The 19,985-nt window shown below is 38.7% G+C and overlaps 2 protein-coding genes across 2 annotated transcripts in view; one reads left to right on the forward strand and one right to left on the reverse strand.

The window, feature by feature from the left end:
• IDUA (alpha-L-iduronidase) overlaps positions 1–19,985 on the forward strand; it is a 45,558-nt gene that overhangs the window by 2,069 nt on the left and 23,504 nt on the right. The window contains exon 2 of the mRNA XM_015653331.3: positions 1,238–1,378. Within this exon, the coding sequence (XP_015508817.1) occupies positions 1,238–1,378 (141 nt within the window). The remainder of the gene's footprint in view (positions 1–1,237; positions 1,379–19,985) is intronic.
• On the reverse strand, positions 3,646–17,504 carry SLC26A1 (solute carrier family 26 member 1). The gene is made up of 3 exons (XM_015653330.3): positions 16,868–17,504; positions 9,812–10,462; positions 3,646–8,485 (listed from the first exon to the last, which is right to left on the reverse strand). The coding sequence occupies exons 1-3, from the start codon at positions 16,955–16,957 to the stop codon at positions 6,965–6,967; spliced, it is 2,262 nt and encodes a 753-aa protein (XP_015508816.1). The 5' UTR covers positions 16,958–17,504; the 3' UTR covers positions 3,646–6,964.

The following is a 19,985-nucleotide window of genomic DNA, read 5'->3' on the forward strand; positions in this document are numbered from 1 at the left end:
GGTAATAGATAGGCAGTCTCAGTTGTGTCAAGTTCTTGTCCAGGTGGGGTCAGGTGTTTCTCCCTTTGTAGACAGATGGTTATACAGTAGCAGAATCACTGGGTAGGGCCTTTGGTGGCAGGATGATTATATGGATGGGTACGGAGTAAACAAGGATGACATAAATTACTCCTCCCAGCAGAGGAACGGTCAGCAAAAATCTGGCCAACATCATAGGAGCCAGACTACAACAGGCAAGGCATAGATTAGAACAGTTTTTAACAGTTTGTATATAGTGTGTAGTTAGAGCACAAGTCATCTCTTGCTGCAGTGTAAAGACATATGGATGTATTTTACTAAGCCTGAGGGACAGTGTTGTTTTATCCTTCTTGTCATACAAATGGTTTATCATTCAGAATGTGCTTGATACGAGGAGGCTTAATCAGTCTGCAAGGATACCCAGACCCAGTGAACTGTGCAGCATTCTAAGTTGCTGACTTGTGAAGGGTGGAATTGAAATCTCCATCTTGCAGTATTTTTCTGTGGAGATAGGAACGACAGAATTTTGCCACAGTGTAATGTTAATTTCAGTGGAATAACTAGACATCAAAGTCGATACGATTGTTGCTGTATAGCCATGAGCCTGTTAAACTGCTTGCAGAATCAAGCATAGAAACCTCAAACTGCACATTCCTTTGCTTTCTAATGCTTAAGAGCTAGCTGAACATGGCTGAAGAATGTGAAGGCTCTAATTCTGCTTCTAAAAAGTGTAGTAGCTTCTGCAGCAGAGAAAGAATTTATGTCATTACATGAACTTCATGTAATGCAGGAAGGTCAAGCCCACCTTCTTACTGCAGATGTCATCAAGTCTGGCTTCCACTGTAAAGCCTGAAAGACAGTGAACTCCTTTATGATTGGTTACTCAGAGAGAAGGCATTTGTCACTATTAGGTTTCATCTGGCCACTGTTAGCTAAGATCATTGTCTGTGCAGCAGTGACTGCTGGCAAGGTTTTCCTTTGAGCGTAGCACTGAGGTGCACCCAGGTCGTGTTCTACTTTGCCAAACAACAATGTATAGCCAGTTGGCCTCAAATAATCTGCAATTCCATTTTGCTTTCATCTCACGTTAGGCAGTGCGCCTCATGCCATGTAGGAACATGTGGTGGTGTATGGATGTAACATAGGAATATTTGCATGCCCAGAGGAGCTGTTACTTAATATTTCAATGTGTTTCTTTTCTGTCCATGTTTTCCTGAAGCCCTCCTTTACCTCACAGCCGTGCTGACCTGTTTGACCTGAGCAAAGATCAAGAGCTGAACCTTGCCTACATTTCTTCTGTTCCACATGGCGGCATTGAACAAGTTCGGATTCACTGGTTACTGGAATTAGTTGCTCTTAGGTAAGCAAACACCTCAAGTTGAGGTATAGGAAAACATGACACATTAAAGGGTCCAACAGGTGGTCACTTTGATGTTTATCTTAAGCTGAATTGCAATCTGGGCATATCTTTGCTCCTGTAGAAGTCAGCTAAGTTCCAACAGATGGAAATCATGCTGGAATTTTAAGAGATGAAGAAAGACACTGTTTCTACTGAGAAGCTGAGGGACTTGAAAGATGGCTTACTTTTTAGTTCTTTAATGTAGGAAACATGATACAGAAAAAAAAGTCCAACAAAGGTAGACACAAGCCTGATTTACTGAGAGGTCCAAATGAAAGCTGCCACTACTCCTTCTGCCTATATTAGGAATTACTTTTTGCTTCCTGAAGCCACCTGTGCACTGCATTAATTGACAGGTAGTGAGAGTTAAAACAGGGTGAATTCAGGTAATACCAGTTAATACCCTGTTCCAAAAGGTTTCATATACAAAAACCTTTAGTTTTAGGAAAATACATGTCAGAGTTTAGGAGAAAACTTAGAATTCATTGCCTTTCAAGTCCCTTTTAACTCATCTTGAACACACTGTTACTAAGATGCCCAGTGGAAACAGCTAAATAGCCAGATGCCTAGAGCAGGAGCAATTGGTCTATGCAGAAAGACAAACCATAAAAACCCCATGAAAAATTGTAATAGCTCTTAAAGGTTCTGCCTGGCTTAGGCTCTTGCTGAGCTGAGCATATTTACAATCCACATCATTGTTGCATCTACTATCCCAGGCACAGAAGAATGGGAATTTACCACTGTGGGGAAGCAACAGGGAAGGAGAGCTCAGGCTCTGAAAATGGCATGTGAGCAGAGGAGTAGGGAATTTCGTAATGTGCATTAAGAACAGAACTTTTCTTTCCCAGTATTAAGATATGCTTGTGTGTGTCAGTTTTTTAGGAAGGTGGTCATAAGTCCTGCACACAGTTAAATACTGCATCAGTACTCTAGGATGGCCTCTGATAGTCCATCTGTGAATATAGCAGGTAACAGAGCTCCTCACTCTCATCTTTCCCTGTGGAAGTTTCCATTTAACACCCTTTCCTGTGTGTGTTTTCCTCTCTTACTGGGCTGTGGAATATGTACTCTTGGAGTGAACCAGTGTCAGGGACAACTGTCACTGGTCACCACTTCCGGAGTCCCTGTCTTAGAGATTTCTCCTGGGAGATGTACTGAGTCTTCCAGATTTCTGTAACCAACTCACTTAGGAAAAATCAGTAAGTACCTTCGGAAAGAAAGCAGCCACACCTACACTTGGAGCCCCCTCTGGCAGCCTGTCTTAGCTGTGCCATTGTGTTGAATTGGGCTTTACACATGACTGAGGGAGAGGAATGCATCTGTTATGGATTCTGCTCAGCCTTTGTGGACACTGAGCCACTGAGTCTTTTAAAAAAAGTGGGATACAATCCTTGATATGATCAAAATTCTAGGACTGTGGAAATATAGCAACCAATCAAGAAGTCCGAAAAAAAGCTGTAGTGTTTTAAAGGTAGGATGCTAAACTACTAGTCTCAATCTTTAGCCCATCTTTGATATGTAAAAATTAGAAACTGGTGCTGTTTAGAACTGAGCTAAAATGTCTCATTTTGCAAAAAAAAAATGTTCATTTGTCAAGGAGAAGAAGACATTTAAGTTGTGGGAGAACAACCGGTGCACTAAGTGTCGGCAGTTTTGAAAGGGGAAGGAGCATGGAGCCTGCAGACAAACACTGGGACTGAAAAAAACAATAGGAGCAGGAATGCAAGTCTGAGCAGAGTTCAGTGCTGATGCTTAATTTTGTGCATGTATAAATCTCTTTCTGAACCAGTGATTTCCAAAAGGATGTAAAGAGGCTTTGAGTGCAACCATCTGATTGCAGTACTGTATTAGATCATGGGGTTGATGAGTAGAGAACAATCCTCGGAATGTGGAGATGGGCACTTGACTGAGGAATAGAACTTAGAAAAAACAGAGGACCTCTGTGAAAATCTAACAGAGGCTTTGCTTTTCTTCATAGTTGCTGCCATCTGTAAAAAAGGTGACACAAATGCTTCTGCCGAGAAGTAGATGTGCTCAAATAAAAGACTGCCACCTTCCCCTTCTTATTTCTGTCATGGTCTTTCTCATTGTTTTCTAATCCCCCAATATCAAGTGCATCCCTTTATGTTAACATTTCCTAGTAAGAAAGTGTCCCTCTTCATCTTTGTCTTTATTCAGAGTCAGCCCATTTTTTTGATACCTGTGAAAGGACACCATAAGGCAAACTGTTTCCAAAGAACTCCTAGTTTTATTTTCCAGCCAATAGCGCACATTTGTCTCTTGGTCTTGGTCTTGTGACACAGGAATATTCATGATTGTGGGGAAATCCAGGGTGTCATTCACAGACTGGACAGTTCCCAGTAAATAGAGCTGTTTTGACACTTCGACCACACGTTCTGGCCATGCTTCATTAGTCAACAAGACAGGACACGTTGAGCTGAAAACTCTGGCTCTTTGCCAAGTTCCAAGGGACGCGCGCGCGCGCACACACACACACAGTCCACAAGAATCCTTGCCCATTCTTATGTAGCAGTACTAAGATCTGTTGGATATATGATACATGGTAAATCACAAGGCATCACAGTGAACAAAAATAGTCAACCTACATGAAGCATTTAACATTTCCTAAAAGGCATATAATGTTTTTTACTTCAATATTAGTATTAACCTAGTTGGAATTACAAGCCTATCCCCAGCTCCTTTCCAAGACATGATAGCTAATTTCTGATAGATTAGGAGAGAAGAGAATCAGCAGTTTTTGTTAATTTTCAATCGTTGTATCTTTAATCTTAGTATAACTCAGTATAGCAAACAAAGAGGTACCAGAAAAAGGCTTGCTTTTTTAGTTACCTTTTACATACTCCTTAAAAATAATTCAGTCTGCCGACATCCCTACATCATAGTGCTGAAGCTGTTTCCATGCTTTGTGTGACAATGTCCAGTGCAGTAGATGCTGAACCAGCTCTGCCAATAAAACCAAAACAGGAAGCTGTTCTTTCTTCATAGTGTAAGTTCTAAAGTTTACCTTCTGTCTTATGTGTAGTTAAGTTTCTTTACTTAGGTATCCTTTGCTACCACACTTAAAATAAATATGGTGAAAAGGAGACTTCCCACTCTTACTTTCTTATCCTCTTCATTATTCTCCAGAGACTCTTGCAAGGATACACCTTCCATTGGAATTTCTTTTTTTTTTTCTTTTTAGTCTTTTAAAATGAGATTAATCTGGAGTTAAGGGTATCTTTCCATGTTTTTTCTTTGTGTTCTATGTTGGTAGCTGGATCCATAAAGCTAAAAAAAAGTGTAGATTGGTAGGGTGTTTTGTTTTACTTCCAATGACAGCTTGCTTTAGCACAGTGGCCTAAGAGTGTCTATATTGAATACTGTCTGGTAGTAACCCTTCTAAACCCACTTGCCTTGCTAGCCCAAACAGGACCTTAAAAGAGGTATTACCTGATCAAGGAATGGTTACAAACAAAAGCAGGTACAAAGCAGTTTTTGTCCTTGGGCCCCGCTCACTTCCTTTTACAACTGAAAGAAGCTAATCATACCAATTCAGCAATTTAAATAGTAATGTGGATTGTTTTATGACAGGAAAATATTGCTAATGATCAATCATTTAATCTCATGTCAGATGTTTCTGTCAGGTTTTGCTGCTTTAGCATTACTAACAGTGTGCAGCTGATAGGCTTCTTTTGTAATGAGAGCATGGGGCATCAGCCTTGAATAACCTTACTGTGCTAGTCCTAGTCCCTGTGAAGATACTTTTTGTCTTTTAGAAGCGCACTGCTTTTCCTCTAAGAAAATACTTGTTTCTGAGAGCCAGACAGGCTCTGGGACACTTGGAGAACCTCAGTTTGTTTATTCTTTCATTCAGTGACCTAAAAAGTTGAAATGAGCAAGTCGTATGATGTGTTGACTTCACTTTTTTTTTTTTTTTTTTTTTAATGGGACGAGAAATGGTTTCTACATATATGGAACATGTTTCTAGAGTCTGTTAGTTGTGAGATACAGCTGAGATAGAATTTCCTTCCATGCTTGGTGATGTCTGAACCTGACATGAAAAAGGAGAGAGAGCGAGCACAGCTGTCTTACCTTCTGTGCAGGTAATTATAAACTTGAGTATGAAACGGAGCATTCTGCCTATGCCATGGGCCAGAACAGTGAATACTGCATTACAGTCAAAACCCAAGTATATTCTTATTTGTGAAGAGAGATATGCATATACAGCAATACAATTGATGACATAAAGCATAATGAACAGCAGTTAATGCAAATTATTATAGAAAGTAACCAGTCACAGAAAATATGGTCTAGTAGACCTCAAATCAAAGATTAATATGATAGGAAAAATATGCCAAACAAACAAAATCTACACAACATCTGTAGTATGTACAATCAGTGGTGAAAGTTTTTCAACATAGAGGGATACACAAGTTACAAAGCATTGCTCCATTTACTTGACCCATGTATGTTACTTGTAATACTTTATTAGCATTGCATCAGAGAAGACCAGCCAGGCAGTTCTGACTGATCCATCAATCCCCTTCAAGAAAACTCACAGATTTACCTTCCCACCCTACCCTTATTTTCTCTTGATTTTCTTTGAACCCAGGCAGGCATTTGTAGGAAGATAGTGATGTGCTGCAGCACAGCTCTGAGGTTTTATGTTTGATGGTCCTTATGTATCCCTGAATTAGAGTTGCATCTGCCCACCAGAGGCAACTTATTTTACAGGGAGGTACAACTCGCTAGGTAGCTGCCAGTTGAAGCCATTCATTTTTCTTAATCCTGTTTATCCTTTTACTAGTTAAAAAGTTGTGCATCAGAGTCATATTTATTCCAGCATAATTAGGGGTATTACAGTAGCTAATTACGACAAATTTAATCCAGTAGAACAGATGAGTCCTGTGACTCCAAAGCCAGAAATTTTTGGAAATGGTAATTTTGAGAGGAACCTGAAATGGATCATGTTTTCTTCTCCTGTGGCAGGTTATGCTGTTAGGCTTGTGTGATCAAGGAAGAGAGATATTCTACATTCCACAATATTTTATACATTTTATTTTTATGCTAACAGTGGGGACTTGTTTATGTGTACATCTAGAATGATTGGAAGGGGCAGGGCCTTGCAAGCCACAGTTTAAACCATTATGTGTCCAGAATGCCATATTGATTGCATTTTCATGGAAGTGGCTTAGCCTTCTTAATACAAACCAGCCATTAAATCACTGGGAGAGCAACTGGGAGAGCAGGCCTTCCACCACAACAATTCCCTGACATCCATGCTGGGTCACAAATGATCATGGTATCATGGACAAGTTAATCCAAACTGCCTTTGCCTGCATCTTAAAGTGAAGGTGGGAGTCTAACCTTTCCATGCTTGTCCTGGGCTGCCTCCCCAGTGGCTGCTCTTCGTGGCATATGATATAAAGTGGAACACTTTGTGGGGAATGGCTTTACAAAGCCAACAGTGTGTCTGATAATTTACTTGTTGCAAACTACCCCTCTCCATCTGTCACTTTGTAGTGAATCATCCCAGAAGACACAGGGTTAAACTGAACAATCTGCTGGAAGCTTTTGGTTTTTTGCAAACAGCACAGCATTATGTATACTGTAGAATAGCATTTCCTGCATACATCCAAAATCCTTTCCAAAGTAACCTCCCCTTTTCAGAGAGTCTATCACTGAGGGATTGCAGCAAGCCAAGAGAACAGAAATATTTAAATTCTTGTAGTCTTTCAGGATTTCCTTTAAAGTATTAACTCCAGTGGTGTCCAAAAATGAGATGGAAGAGCAATCTACAACAAGGGCTTGGAACTCAATTTGCTTAGGAACTAGTTGCAAAGTGGTTTCTCTGATGCCCAGTCCATTAGGAGTTCCGTGATTTCCCTTTTTCAGATGCTGCTTTTCTTTCTTCTCATATTTCTTCCTCCTAGCAGCTTCTAGGTTAGGATCTAAATTGGTCAATCTGTATAGAGACTTCAGGAAGTAATTTCTATTTGCATAGTAAAGTGGGGCCTCAAACCGAAATATTTTGACCTTTGGAACAGTAGAGAGATTTTCATATTCTAAATCATCCTCATAAAAGCTTGTGTCTTGGATCTGAGCAAGCAGAGCTGTCCGTGGCCGCTGGGTCCGAACAATGATGCATAGCATGGAGAAAACAATGCCAACCAACAGCCCTATTTCTGTGCTGACCAAGGCAGAGGCAGACATGGTAACTACCCAAACAAGTGTGTCCACCTTATTCACATGGTACCGTGCTGGCACATCTCGGAACTTCCTCAGGGCTCCCCGAAGGCTGACAATGATAATACAAGCCAGGACACACTTCTGCAAGGAGTAGAAGAGAGGTGCCAGGAAGAGCAGCACCAATAAAACCACCATTGCACTAATCACTCCAGAGATTTGAGTCTGGCAGCCTGTAGATGTTTTGACGAGTGTTTTTGCCAGAGCTGCACTGGTTGCAAAAGAGTGGAAGAAAGAAGGAATGATGTTGCAGAACCCCACAGCAAACATTTCCTGATTGGCTCGGATGGTGTAAGCATATTTCTTTGCAAACATTTCAGAAAGGGATACAGTGAAGACAAAACTGACTATGGCAAGAGGCAAAGCATCTAGAGCAACTCGGAGCATTAAGTTGAACTCTGGTACCTTTGGAGGGATAAATCCTGTTGGAATAGCTCCAGAAACACTGGATGCATACACTTCATTTAGCTTACCATAGTGTGACACTAATGTTGCCACAACAATAACTACCAGCTCTGTGGGAAGAGGAAATTTCAGTTTATGCTTATACCGATCTCCGAGTTCCTTAGCAGTGACCAGCACTACAATACAAATGGCACTTGTGATGACATCACAAAGGTTAGCCTGAGAAATGTTCCGGAAAATGTTAATCCAGGTAATAACAAGCATCCCGTGCCCTTGGCTACGTGGAATTTTTATTCCAATCAGATACTTCACTTGAGCTGTTAAAATGGTTAAGGAAGCACCAGTTGCAAAGCCATCTAGTACGGACTCAGATAGGTACATAGATATGAAACCCAGACGGAAGATCCCCATTAGAACCTGAGGAAACAGAAGAGGAAAAATAAAACAAACCATGAGCTGTAACCATTACTGCAAATAATTAGGTTCAGATGGGGGAGAACTAGCTGAAAGCCAATATTGGCTAATGGCTGCTTCTTGAAACAGGAATTATCATTTTTTGTTTCCAGTCTGTTTTAAAACGTGATTCCTTTTACTGTTGTGTAATGCTACAAACCCAAGAGATGAATGAGGAGTTTGAGACAGGGTGGTCAATGGAACATATGTCTGAAGTGACTCACTGAATTGGCTTGCCTGATTTTTATTCCACATGCAAAAGAAGAGAGGGTCTAAAATACTTCTGTTATACCAAAGTCAATTTTCATTTTTTTCTGTCTTAAAGTGAATAAAGTTAAAATGTATGGCCTATTCTGTATAAACAAAACTTGAGTGACAACAAATAAGATTCCTACTTTAGCTTTTGTATTAAAGAGCTTTTAATTTTAGCCCTGTGGACAGAGGGAAGAATGGAGCACAGATGGCCTTTGTGGCATGTGTAAGATCAGAAATGGCAGAACAGCCCACAAAGTCCACAATTCTTTCCTTAACTAGTTGATGCTCCTTCCTTAGGTGGCTTTGAAGAACCCAGTTTCACAAGGGGATTTTTTGTTCATATATGTAACCTGAAATTTCTTACTACAACAGGGAGATAGCTAGCTCTTTCTGCATTCATACATACATACACACACACATATATACACACACAGAGTTAATAGATAAGTATGTTCATGATACTTCCCTCTGTGCTTTCTTGATATCCTTGTGATGGCAGCATGTTGATAAGTGTCAAGCACAGCCATTTTCTGAAAAGTAGGTTAGTCAGTCTATTTCTCATCCTTTCTTCAAACTATCTTTAGGACAGCAGTTAGCACCCCCTATCAAAACACTGAACTGCATATTCTGAACATGTAGAAGTAGCTGAGTAGGTGTACACCTCTATTAAAATATTAAGGGACAGAGAGATGTTTCTTCATTGTTAAGGTCAAAGCTGCATGGGAATTTCCTACATCTGTATTTGGCCTCATTGTCCCATGAAAGGAACAAGGCCAAGAAGCAGAAGAATATCAAAACAATGTTAATGGTTTTTCTGAAGACTCTAGTTTTACCTGTGTTTGCTAGCAACTGAGAAAACTGCATGACTTAGGCTGTCTCTGAGTTGCCTACAGTTAGGCTTCCTGGAGAAAATATGTCTAAGGTACATTTAAATTAACTGATGATGTGTCTCATTGAAAGACAGTCAAAGCTTAGGTCATGAAAAAAAGCTTTAGGAGCTTCATACCTTGCCTCTGGATGTCAGCAACCACTTACCTGATACACTCCAGCCATGAATGTCAAGGCTGTAGCAATGCCAATAGCGTAGCACTCTTTCCCACACTCGGCATTTATCCCCACAATGGTAAGGTTGAAGGCAGTTGTGTTGGACAGATTGTCATTCTGCAGTGAGCCATCACCCGAGGCTGGTGAGGCATCATCATTCAAGTCAAATCCAGCCAAGAGAAGTTCTCGGTCCACAACTTGTCCCACCATTAAACTTATCAAGCTGAAAATGCCAACTGAGACATGACGGGATGTGCCCATTAAGAAATAGATGATGTTGGCAAAGAATGATGTGTAAAGGCTATAAATGGGCTTCAGACCTGCCAGCAGTGAATATGCAATTGCTTGAGGCACCAAAATGATCCCAATCACTAACCCAGACATAACATCCCCCCAAATGTACTCTTTGCATCGGTACTTGGGAAGCCACCGTAAAACGGGAAAGAAGTCCATAAGAAAGTTCTTCAGCTTCTGTGGTGTGCAGGTGCAGCTCTTTCTCAGCTTAGCTAGCATGACTTCTTTCCGGTTAGTCTTGACATGAGTCTTTCTTTCCATGAGAAAGCAGGGTGAAGTGTTGTCTTCCATTCTGGTAGCCTCAAGTGGTCTTTCCATTTTCCCAGTGTTTACTTCATTTATGTGTTCCTGCAAAGTGAAGAAAATCTCCATCAGGCTGCAATTCGTGAAGGTTTTTTTAGCACAGTTCCTTAACTCAAAAAATTTGTCACCTGATTTTGCTCATAAGGAAGCATCATCCCAAAACACTCTCACAGGGCTCCAGTGATGCATAAGGCTAAAAAATTAATCTGCCCTTTCTTGCACACGTTAAGGAGTACTTTCAATTGAATCCAGTTTGTTCTAATAAACAAAAATGGGGTTAAATTAGTCATTTTTTTGTATGACAAAGATTTCTGTCATCTATTCTAAATGTTCTGTCATAAAGGTCTTTTTGACCAGAGGCAGCACTTGATGGTGTGCAATAAACATACACTAGTGAGGTATTTGTGTAGCGAGTATGTCTTGTAGTCATTGATTAATAACTCTCATGGGGTATAATGATCTGTCACTGCAGTTGTCATCAGTGCAGAGGAGAAAAATGTTTCTGGTAGGACCTGTAAAGCAGAGTTTTCAGAGAGCAGCAGTTTAGTCATACACAAAAGATATGTACATAAACCATTGATGGACTCTTTGTACCTGCTATGTGACATGAACTTGTTTGTAGATTCTGGATTGTTTTGATATGCAGCTTTTGGTAATAAATATCTACTCACAAATACCACCAATATTGGCAACATACGGACCGAGCACCATGACATTACCACGTGGGAAAAGTGCTACATGCTATTATTTTCAGGTTTCAACCCATAGTTATCCAACTTTGTTATCCCAATAATGAGATATAACAAATAATTATATGTACAGCAGAACAAATACAGCAGTGTTTCCTATGGTTCTCCTAATTGTTTTCTAATATCTGATGGCTGAGATTATTTGTATTCCTCTGATGGGGGTGCTTTTGATGTCTCTTGCCTCAATGGACACAACCGTTTTCACCAAATTCCACATTAATAGCCAGGATCTCTGCATCAGAGCTGTTTGGTGCCAGGAGTGGCACTGCAATAGTGTCAAAGCTTGTCTTCACTTAAAAGTAAAAGCTGTTTCTTTCATCTTTCAGTGTTTAGAGGCAGACTCTGTACCCATCAGTTTCATAAAACTTGAAGTTAACTTACTGGCACAGTATTCTGTTGGTAAATTTTATTGGTTTTATCAGTTAATACTCAGTTTAGGTGCTACTGACAGAATTCTCTGTAAATTTCATAGGATTTTTTTGTTGTTAAGAAGAACGTTTTGATTTATTAATATTTGGTCACAGCCTGTTAAGGTGTAAAATTCTGAATTTAAAAAAAGCATTAATGAATCCAACCTGGAAACATAATTTAAAAGCAAAAGAACAGATTATCAATAGCCTGTAAGCTTTTGATCTGGAGCAGTCCAAATAGAGAGTGGCTTACTAGAAAGTCTTTTGTCTATCCTGCTTAGAAAGAGTTTTCAAGATTTTAATAATTGTGTTTTGCCACCAGATTGCAAATAAGAAGATGTGTGTCTGTAACTAGTGCAGAACTTTAAAACAAGTTCCCAGGTATTATGATAATATAATATAGATACAGATAAGTGATACAGCATGATTTCAAAGGCTATTCAAAGTTTAACCACAGTTCAAAGCAGCATTTTCAAGTGTTATAGGTAATTTGTAATGTGGTAAAAGGCAGAGCAGAGATTCTTGTGAGAATTGTGTGGACTGATTGTCCAAGTTGAAAAGTACCTGCATAGTAGTATAAATATATTTTAAAAAATCAGTAGATTTTTATCCATCCCAATTACATAAACCCATTTTTAGCTCCCATTATATACATTTCTTTGTGTGTGTAAGTAAGGTTTATTTCCATCAAAAGGGAACACTAATTGCAATTTAATGTTATTATTTATAAAGATCCATGTCTATTTTTTTTAATCAGTGCTAAGTTTGCTTTAGACCCTAATAAACTGCATAGTTATGCTAATCAAGATCTGCTTGGACAGGAAAATAGATTGGATCTAGTCTTTGTTGGAATGCAAAGGTGACAGAAAAGATAAATGAAGTTACAGCACCAGGTGAAGTACTTAAGAGCATATGAATAAAGTTTACCGAATACAGAATGCTAGCAAGTTTAATAAAGACACTCGTTTTTAAAAGGCAAAATCCCAATACTTCCTGTCTTACCTAAATTAGTTTGGAGAATGAGAGAATTGTGCATGAGGACAGCAAGTCTTTATTCAAATGCCACTCACTTCTTACAGCCAAGTGAATTCAGCCAGCCAGGAAATAAATATTGTGCCCTTGCTCTACATACTTAAAAGCTAGTGGGCAGTGCAATATCCAATGAGTGCTTTTTGTAGGCTACATCAGAGAGATTGCATCAGCTTCTGTACACTAGGCTTATATATTTAATAGCATAGTTGCTGTTCTCTGATCTCATACAATTTACCTGGAAGTAATTTGCTATTTACAAAAAAAACCCCATTACTATTCAGATTGTTTGTGCAACTCCCTGAGGGATAGTAGTGATTTTTATTACATAGGATGATTGGAGCATAATTTCTTTGGAAATCTATTAAGAGATCTTGTGTTTGAATAATAGTTTAGTAATATATATACTAGCTATACTGGCTTACTGGATAATCAAAATAATAGCTTTTTGTAAAAAAGCTACTAAGCCTCCCTGCCTCCCCCCACTCCTCCCAGAAAAGATAGTACAGTAAAGTATGTCTCTTCTGTGTTCAAACTGACAGGAAGTAATTTTCTTCAGGTTTTTTTTTTCCTGAACATAAGGATTTCCTTCATGTAAGTTACTGTTTATTCTGCTGTATATGCTTTCAAATTCCATGTCAAATGAACATGGTAGCTATTAAGCAGGCAGCTCTCAACCTAGATTGGTATGCTGACGCTGTTAATATTTAAAGTTTCCTTGTTGCTTTTAGAATGCTGTAAAGCCACACCAAATAAGGGAAGGGGCATTGTTATCAACAACCCATTTTTCAGCTGTGTAACCCAATAATTGTCAGGCTGTGACGCCTGTAATTCATTGCTTCACCTGAAGGAAATGGGTTTCCACCCCAGATGTGTGCTATCTATCCCCGTACACAGCCTAACAGAGCTTGGAGCTTCCAGGATTCTTGCTATCTCCAAAGAGAGAATGGAGGAGAGGAGATCTGTCTGCTGTTGTGCACATGAGCAGACTCCAGCCTTTTGCTTCTGGCACTGAGAGACAACACCGTCCTCAAAGTGGTAATACTTTAGCAGTATGCAGGAGCCCTAGCGGGGTCAGGTTACTAGTTCACCAAATGACCCATTTACAGCTTAGGCTACACTAACAAATGGAAACCCACTGTTCCTCCCTTTCTTCCTCCAGAGCTCTGCAGAGCATAATGTTTGCATTTTGTTCAAGTCATCATTTGCTGAAAGAGCTGTTCTTAACAGGGCTGCACAGATGAAGCAGCACATAGCATAAAACATGTTAGTTTGTTGCATTTGACTTAAGTATTGGAACAACTGTTTAAAACAAGTGAAAGTTGTGTGCACATTCATGTACATGTGTAACGTTCACCTAATTACAACAGAAAGTAGTTTTGGTTATTTTTAATTGTACTTTTATGTTTGGAATCTTCACAGTGAAATTTTTTCAAGTTTCCCTTGACCATATAAGCAAACATAATTCAGCAGAACCTAGTCTGAACCATTTATTCTTTCAGGTAAAATGCACTGACTCATTTTATTTTGTGAAAAAGAGAAACAAAGGAAGGAGCCATTCAAGCCAAACAAACTGCTGACTTTCCAACTTGCCTTAGTCCCACCTTTCTTCCTGTCTTTCCATCATGCTTGTGACCTGACAAAATGTCTCTTTAGGGGAAGAAACATTCATCACAGTATGTTCATGAGGAATTTCTCTTTGCAGATTCTTCAGCAGCAGATTGCTGCTGCTGCTGCTGCTGCCTGTATCACCATTCTGAATGAATGAATTGTTCTTTGTGAAACAGCACAACCCCCAAAATCTTTATTCTTTTGCATCCTTTTGCCTCCCCATCCTGACTGTCCACCAAAAAGTCTGAAGCTGTATCTCTAAAAAGCCCAGAAGAAGTAGCAAGGGTGAGCCTGTCTCCCTCTGCTGAGATATTTTAAATGCTTTATTTAGAGCAGAAGTCAGATGGTATCACTGCTCTGCAGCGAAATTGCTTTCTTGCTGAAATAGTGATTTCAAGTGTAAGTTAGGATAGAGCCATTTAAAGAGTTTGAGCCAAGTGATGTTTGCTGTTTTCTTCACATTAGAACTATGAAAAATTCACTAAAAACTAATATGGTTAGTGTGGATTTTGAATTTATTTGTTGCAGAACTCATTAAAAAACATCAGAGACATCAGTCTTGTTAAACATTTGATTGGAAACACAGATGTTGAAACAAATTAAATTGTTCATATTGCTCATCTTTCATATCAGAAACCTTTTCTGTCTCATAGAAACCTTTCTTGGCTCTAATGGCTATGATTACATTACTGTTCTGGTTTTGAGCAATGACACAATTTTGAAAAAGCTCCTTGGTTAGTTTCACAGTGCATAGATTCAATGTACAGGGGTGTGTTATACTTGCAAACTGGGTTTTTTTTTCAGAGGAAGGTACCTAGAAACTATGCCCCAGTGCTCTTTGACCCTTTATGGTGGCATAAAACCAGCCTATTGTTGTCCTAAGCCAGCAATTGGTGCTTGGGACATATTTGAACAGATGTGGGGAGTACATTTAGTTTGTGAGAACTGACTAGTCTGAAATTAAGTACCCTGAGCTGCATGTACTATAAGGCAATACTGCTTTAGCACCTACTGCTTTGATTTATTAATCTGCTTTTGTTTGCAGGGTTGCTTAGATATGTCAACATAACCTAAAAGCTTTAGAAGTCATGACGTGCTAAAACAGAACAAGTGAGATGAATATTTTTTTCTATCTTGCAATAGCTATTGTATTTTTGTCTTTAGAACTAAGATATACTTGGAAGCAGATTTAAGCAAGGTGCCAGCAACCAAAACCATTTTTTTATACACTGACCTAGCAAGCTGGCAGACTACAGGCACGGAACATGGCAATGCCTTTTAGGAAAATCATGTGAAACTTGATAGGCTTGGTTAGTTTTTTCACTATGTGGTGATAAAATATTGTTGCTTCAAAGCATTTTTATGTTGAGTTTCAGTGTTACACTAAATCAAATGTGAAAGAGGAAATAGGATTCCAGCTTAGTGGTTTCAACAAGTCAGGAAAGCCAAATCACGTCCTCTACAAATTAAACTGCTATACTAAGGAGAGTTTTATTCTGAGAGTCTTTTAGATTTGTGTATTTCAAATTAAAATCTCCAATTCACAGTTTTTATTTCCAACTGTAAATTGGTTTAGGATTTTCCAGGCAAGTTCTCTCTTTATTGAATGCCTGCATTCACCAGCAGCTGTGATTCAAGTCTTGTTTTCCCAAGGATTCTCAGTTCCATATTCCAGTGAGTAAGTTGACAGCCACTGACAGGTAACAATCCTAGAACTGATAAGCGGGCTGGAGCAGTGGAACTCATACAGTCAGCCAGCACCTGTTCTTAAGGCTAGCCCATCAAGATCATCTTTGGGAATGATCAAACATGCAAATACAGATCAAGTAGTTTAACTCATTCTGCAGAGACAGATTTTGTTCAAGGATTCCAGAACATGCTGATCTAACTATTGACATGCTCTTGAAGGCAAGACAGCATTATTCTTCCGGAGAGTCCTAGGACATGACCACTAAAAAGGCATTTCCTGTGGATTCAAAAAACATTACTGAAAATCTGATTCCTTGTTTTTGGGAAAGTAGCTGTTTCAAAGTGAAAGTCTGTTATTTAAATAAAAAGTCTTTCAAGATAGCTTTTAAGGACCCTGGTCATTATTCATAAAGTTGAATACTAAGCTCTGTTTTCTGCCCTGTGATTTTGCTGGGCATTGTTTAGCCATACTAAGCTGTCACAGAGAAAACTAAATTGATAGTCCATTCTCATGGTTTTTCCTGTTGTTTTCTGTGGCATCTTGTGTTTACTACATGCAATAAAGATAGTATTTTGGAAACGCTCTTTTTTTGGGAAAGACTGTACTTAAGCCCTAAGAAAGTGCTCTCAGTTTCAATATCAATGTAGTACTTTAAGGAAAAGATAAGCCTAGTATATGCCATTTTCTTAAATCGAAATAAAAACTAACCAAATGCTTGAACTCCTGGTTGAGAGTTTCAGGAAAGATAATTGCTGTACCATTTACAGCTGACTATATGTTTTACAGGCTTTTGCTCAGTGTCTATCTTATAAGCAATACTTACAAACAACAGCATAATGATAAACCAAAAAACAATAGCATGAGCAAATAAGTGAAAAGAGGCAATTTTGCACCTTTGAAAACAGTCAAAGAACAAATTAACCTGAATTCAGAGGCACAGGAAGGGAGACAAATCTCTTACCTGGATAGCTCTTAGACAGGAATGTACCAGCTCTGTTTTTGCACGTTGGAATGAATGGAAGTCTTCAGCCAGACATTTCTCTATTTGCATAAAGGATAATTATTAGCTAAATATTCCTCAAGGTAAGAATGGGTAGTTTTGGAATCTTGAGCTTGCTGTTTGGTAGTGTATTGTCACTTGTATCAATTTGTAAAGCTGGATATATATGTAGCACTAGCTGAGGATTTGAGTTTAAATAATGCATAAGATTATTAATTAACTAGCACTGATCCAAAAATTGTGCTGAGTTCAGGCTAGCACATCTCTGACCTTTGAAGCTACTTCTCATATGAGATTTGATTTGGTTTTTGCATCCTCATGTAACATTAGCTTTTGATTTTACTTGTTCAAGATGTAGGAATAGAACATGCGTCTTGCTTGAGAATTATGTCCTTTGCAGGCTGGATTAAGTCCTGTTCTGCTCAGTGCATAGGATGAGAGAGCTGGAGGTCAGAGTTCTGTTTCTACATGTCAGCACATTCAGATCACAATATTTTTTGCTTCTGTGTAAACCAAAGACTGTATAATGTAGGCAGATCAGCAGGACAAAGATATACTTCTGTTGAAAGTCTACTTCATTCTTGTGAGGTGTATAAATGACCAAGTTCCCTCTCGGTTATCTTAGATCTTTGTGGAAGTGCAGACCTATCCAAGTGATAAATAAACATCCATCTCCTCCCCTTGACAAAGGTGATAGGTAATAGGTGATAGGTTACTAAGCAATGCAGATTAACAGGTTGGGCACAAGGCCATGACTTGTATGAGCTGTATTCAGCTGGCCTACAAGCTAAGGGATGAGGAGATGTGTCTGTTTCTCAGCCAAGGAAGAACACGAGCTGGCATGCAGTAAGAATCTGAGATGATAGTTGCAATGCCACAGAAAGACTGTGTTGCTGGCACACAAGCATGACTAGAGAGGGCCAGTTTCCAGCATTGTCTTTTGTCCCTATGCAAAAAGTTGTTTGCTGCTCTTTCAAAGTAAGAAGGAAACGTAAAAATTATGTAAATGAAAGTCAAAACTTAGATGAGGGAGGAATAGAAAGGGTAGCATCTTACAACTCACTTCTGTGATGTTAAGCTGGTCATGGATTCTTAAAACTACTGGCTACTGCCAGGAACTTAGACTTGGTGGTAGTAGTTGTGATTTTCTAAACCCAAAATCTAAAGGTAATTTCAATCTTGCTAAAATCCTGTTTCTTGCTTCTTTGTAATGGGAGGCCTTGTCAACCCTCCTATCCCTTTCCCCTTTGATAAAGTACCCCTTATTAAAACTGGGATGCAGTAATATACCTTATCTGCATAACAAATTTTGCACAGTGGTTACAAAGATAGTGTGTTTCTTTGATTTGTGCTCTACAGAACAGAAGATTTCACTGCTTCTGTTAATTTGATTTTAGCCTTGCAATATTTCTTCATTAAAAATAAAGTGACTTAAACTCAAGTCTCTCAAATTCATACTTGCATCCATTTTATTGTCTAATTCTTAGAACTATCTAGCGACCTCCTAAAATGTGTGTGCCATCTGCCTCAGTACCTAGGTAAGTTTGTTCTCCTTTTCAGTGTGTCCAGTATTTGGAAACTCTGTTACTTCTGGTATTTGCAGTCTTGGAATTTGCAGAATAATTGGGGTTTTCCCAACTTAACAATTTTGTTGACAGAGACCTTTCTGCATTTTTCTCCAATAGCACTTTCCCCCATATCAGGCTCCTAAGATAAAGGAGGATATTATTGTATCATTATCACTTTACCCCTTCCATATAAGTTGTAATTTTGTTTTGCTTCAAGCTAGCCTAAAAATAACACTTTTTTCTTAAATTTAAAAGAAAGAAACTTCAAATAATAATTTTGAATATTTTTTTTCAGTACGGGACAGTACCAGTGAGGCTAAATATCTCTGGACAGGACAGTTCCACACAGGAAAAAAGAGACAAAATGAAGCTATCTCTGTAGAAATTTTGAAAATTACATAATTTTGACAGAACTGTGTTTTATGATGAACAAGTTCTACTTAACATACAAATACAGTGACAACAGAAGGTTCATTAGTGGATTGTGGAGATGAGAGTTCATACTCCAATACATGAAGTCGTTCATCAAGGCTTCAGTCCAGCAATAATTCTGAGTGGGCTGGTTCTGGCATCCTGCTTGAATTCTGCTGACACTAACAAAAAGGACTGAGTTCTAAAAGTGCTGTCTTTCCTTGTCAGCTGCTGAGTTGTGGAACTGGCCAAAATAGGTACTACAATGAAACACCTATCTAAGAATAGGAACTACAGTAGAAAAGAACAATGATCATTGACCAGTAATTTTGAGTTTACAGGTGATTTTCCTTTGTGTGACTTACTATTTATGAAGAGATGCACAGTTTCAATTGGTTTAAAAACTGTAAAGGGTTAAGAGCAGAATTGAACAGAAGTACTTATGAAATAAATGATGTAAAGATATAAAATATATTTGACTCTGTTGACACGTTTACTTGAGGATTTTCAAATATTTCAAAAAAATTCATGGCATTGCTGTGTACAATTCATATCTGGTAATCTAACTATTAAAAAAGTTAATGCGAAATTAGTCACATATGGATGGTTAATCTTAGAATCACAGAATCATCAAATCTTCAATAGTACATAGTCCAAATGCAGTAACCATGTTCTTCTTTCTGTGCAGGTGTTTGAAGTTCAAAAATTCAGTGAATTAAAAACACTCAAGCCTAATGCCTGCATTGTTTAAAGTGCCCTCGAGCCTCAGTTACTCTGTAATTTACCTTTATATCATAGCAACCAGGTGATATGCCTAAAAAGGACCCATTTGGTTGCAGTTTAGTAGGAAAGATGGATGTACTGAAAATAAGCATCCACTCCCTTCCAATCCCCTAGGCACTGCATCAAACGTTCCTTCTGTAGCTGTGAGAAATGACTGGTGCAGCTGAAAATTATTTATATATATATATATGCAGAGAGTCATGTTATTGATTTTTTTAAATGAAAAAATCTGTAGTTCCTGTTGTAGGCGAATGCAAATTTGTATATTCAGAATTGAGGCCGTCATTCAGCATGCAAGCCCCTTTCTACTTCCCACT

The sequence above is a fragment of the Parus major genome, chromosome Z, assembly GCF_001522545.3.
Source record: "Parus major isolate Abel chromosome Z, Parus_major1.1, whole genome shotgun sequence".
In the NCBI taxonomy this organism is placed as follows: domain Eukaryota; kingdom Metazoa; phylum Chordata; class Aves; order Passeriformes; family Paridae; genus Parus; species Parus major.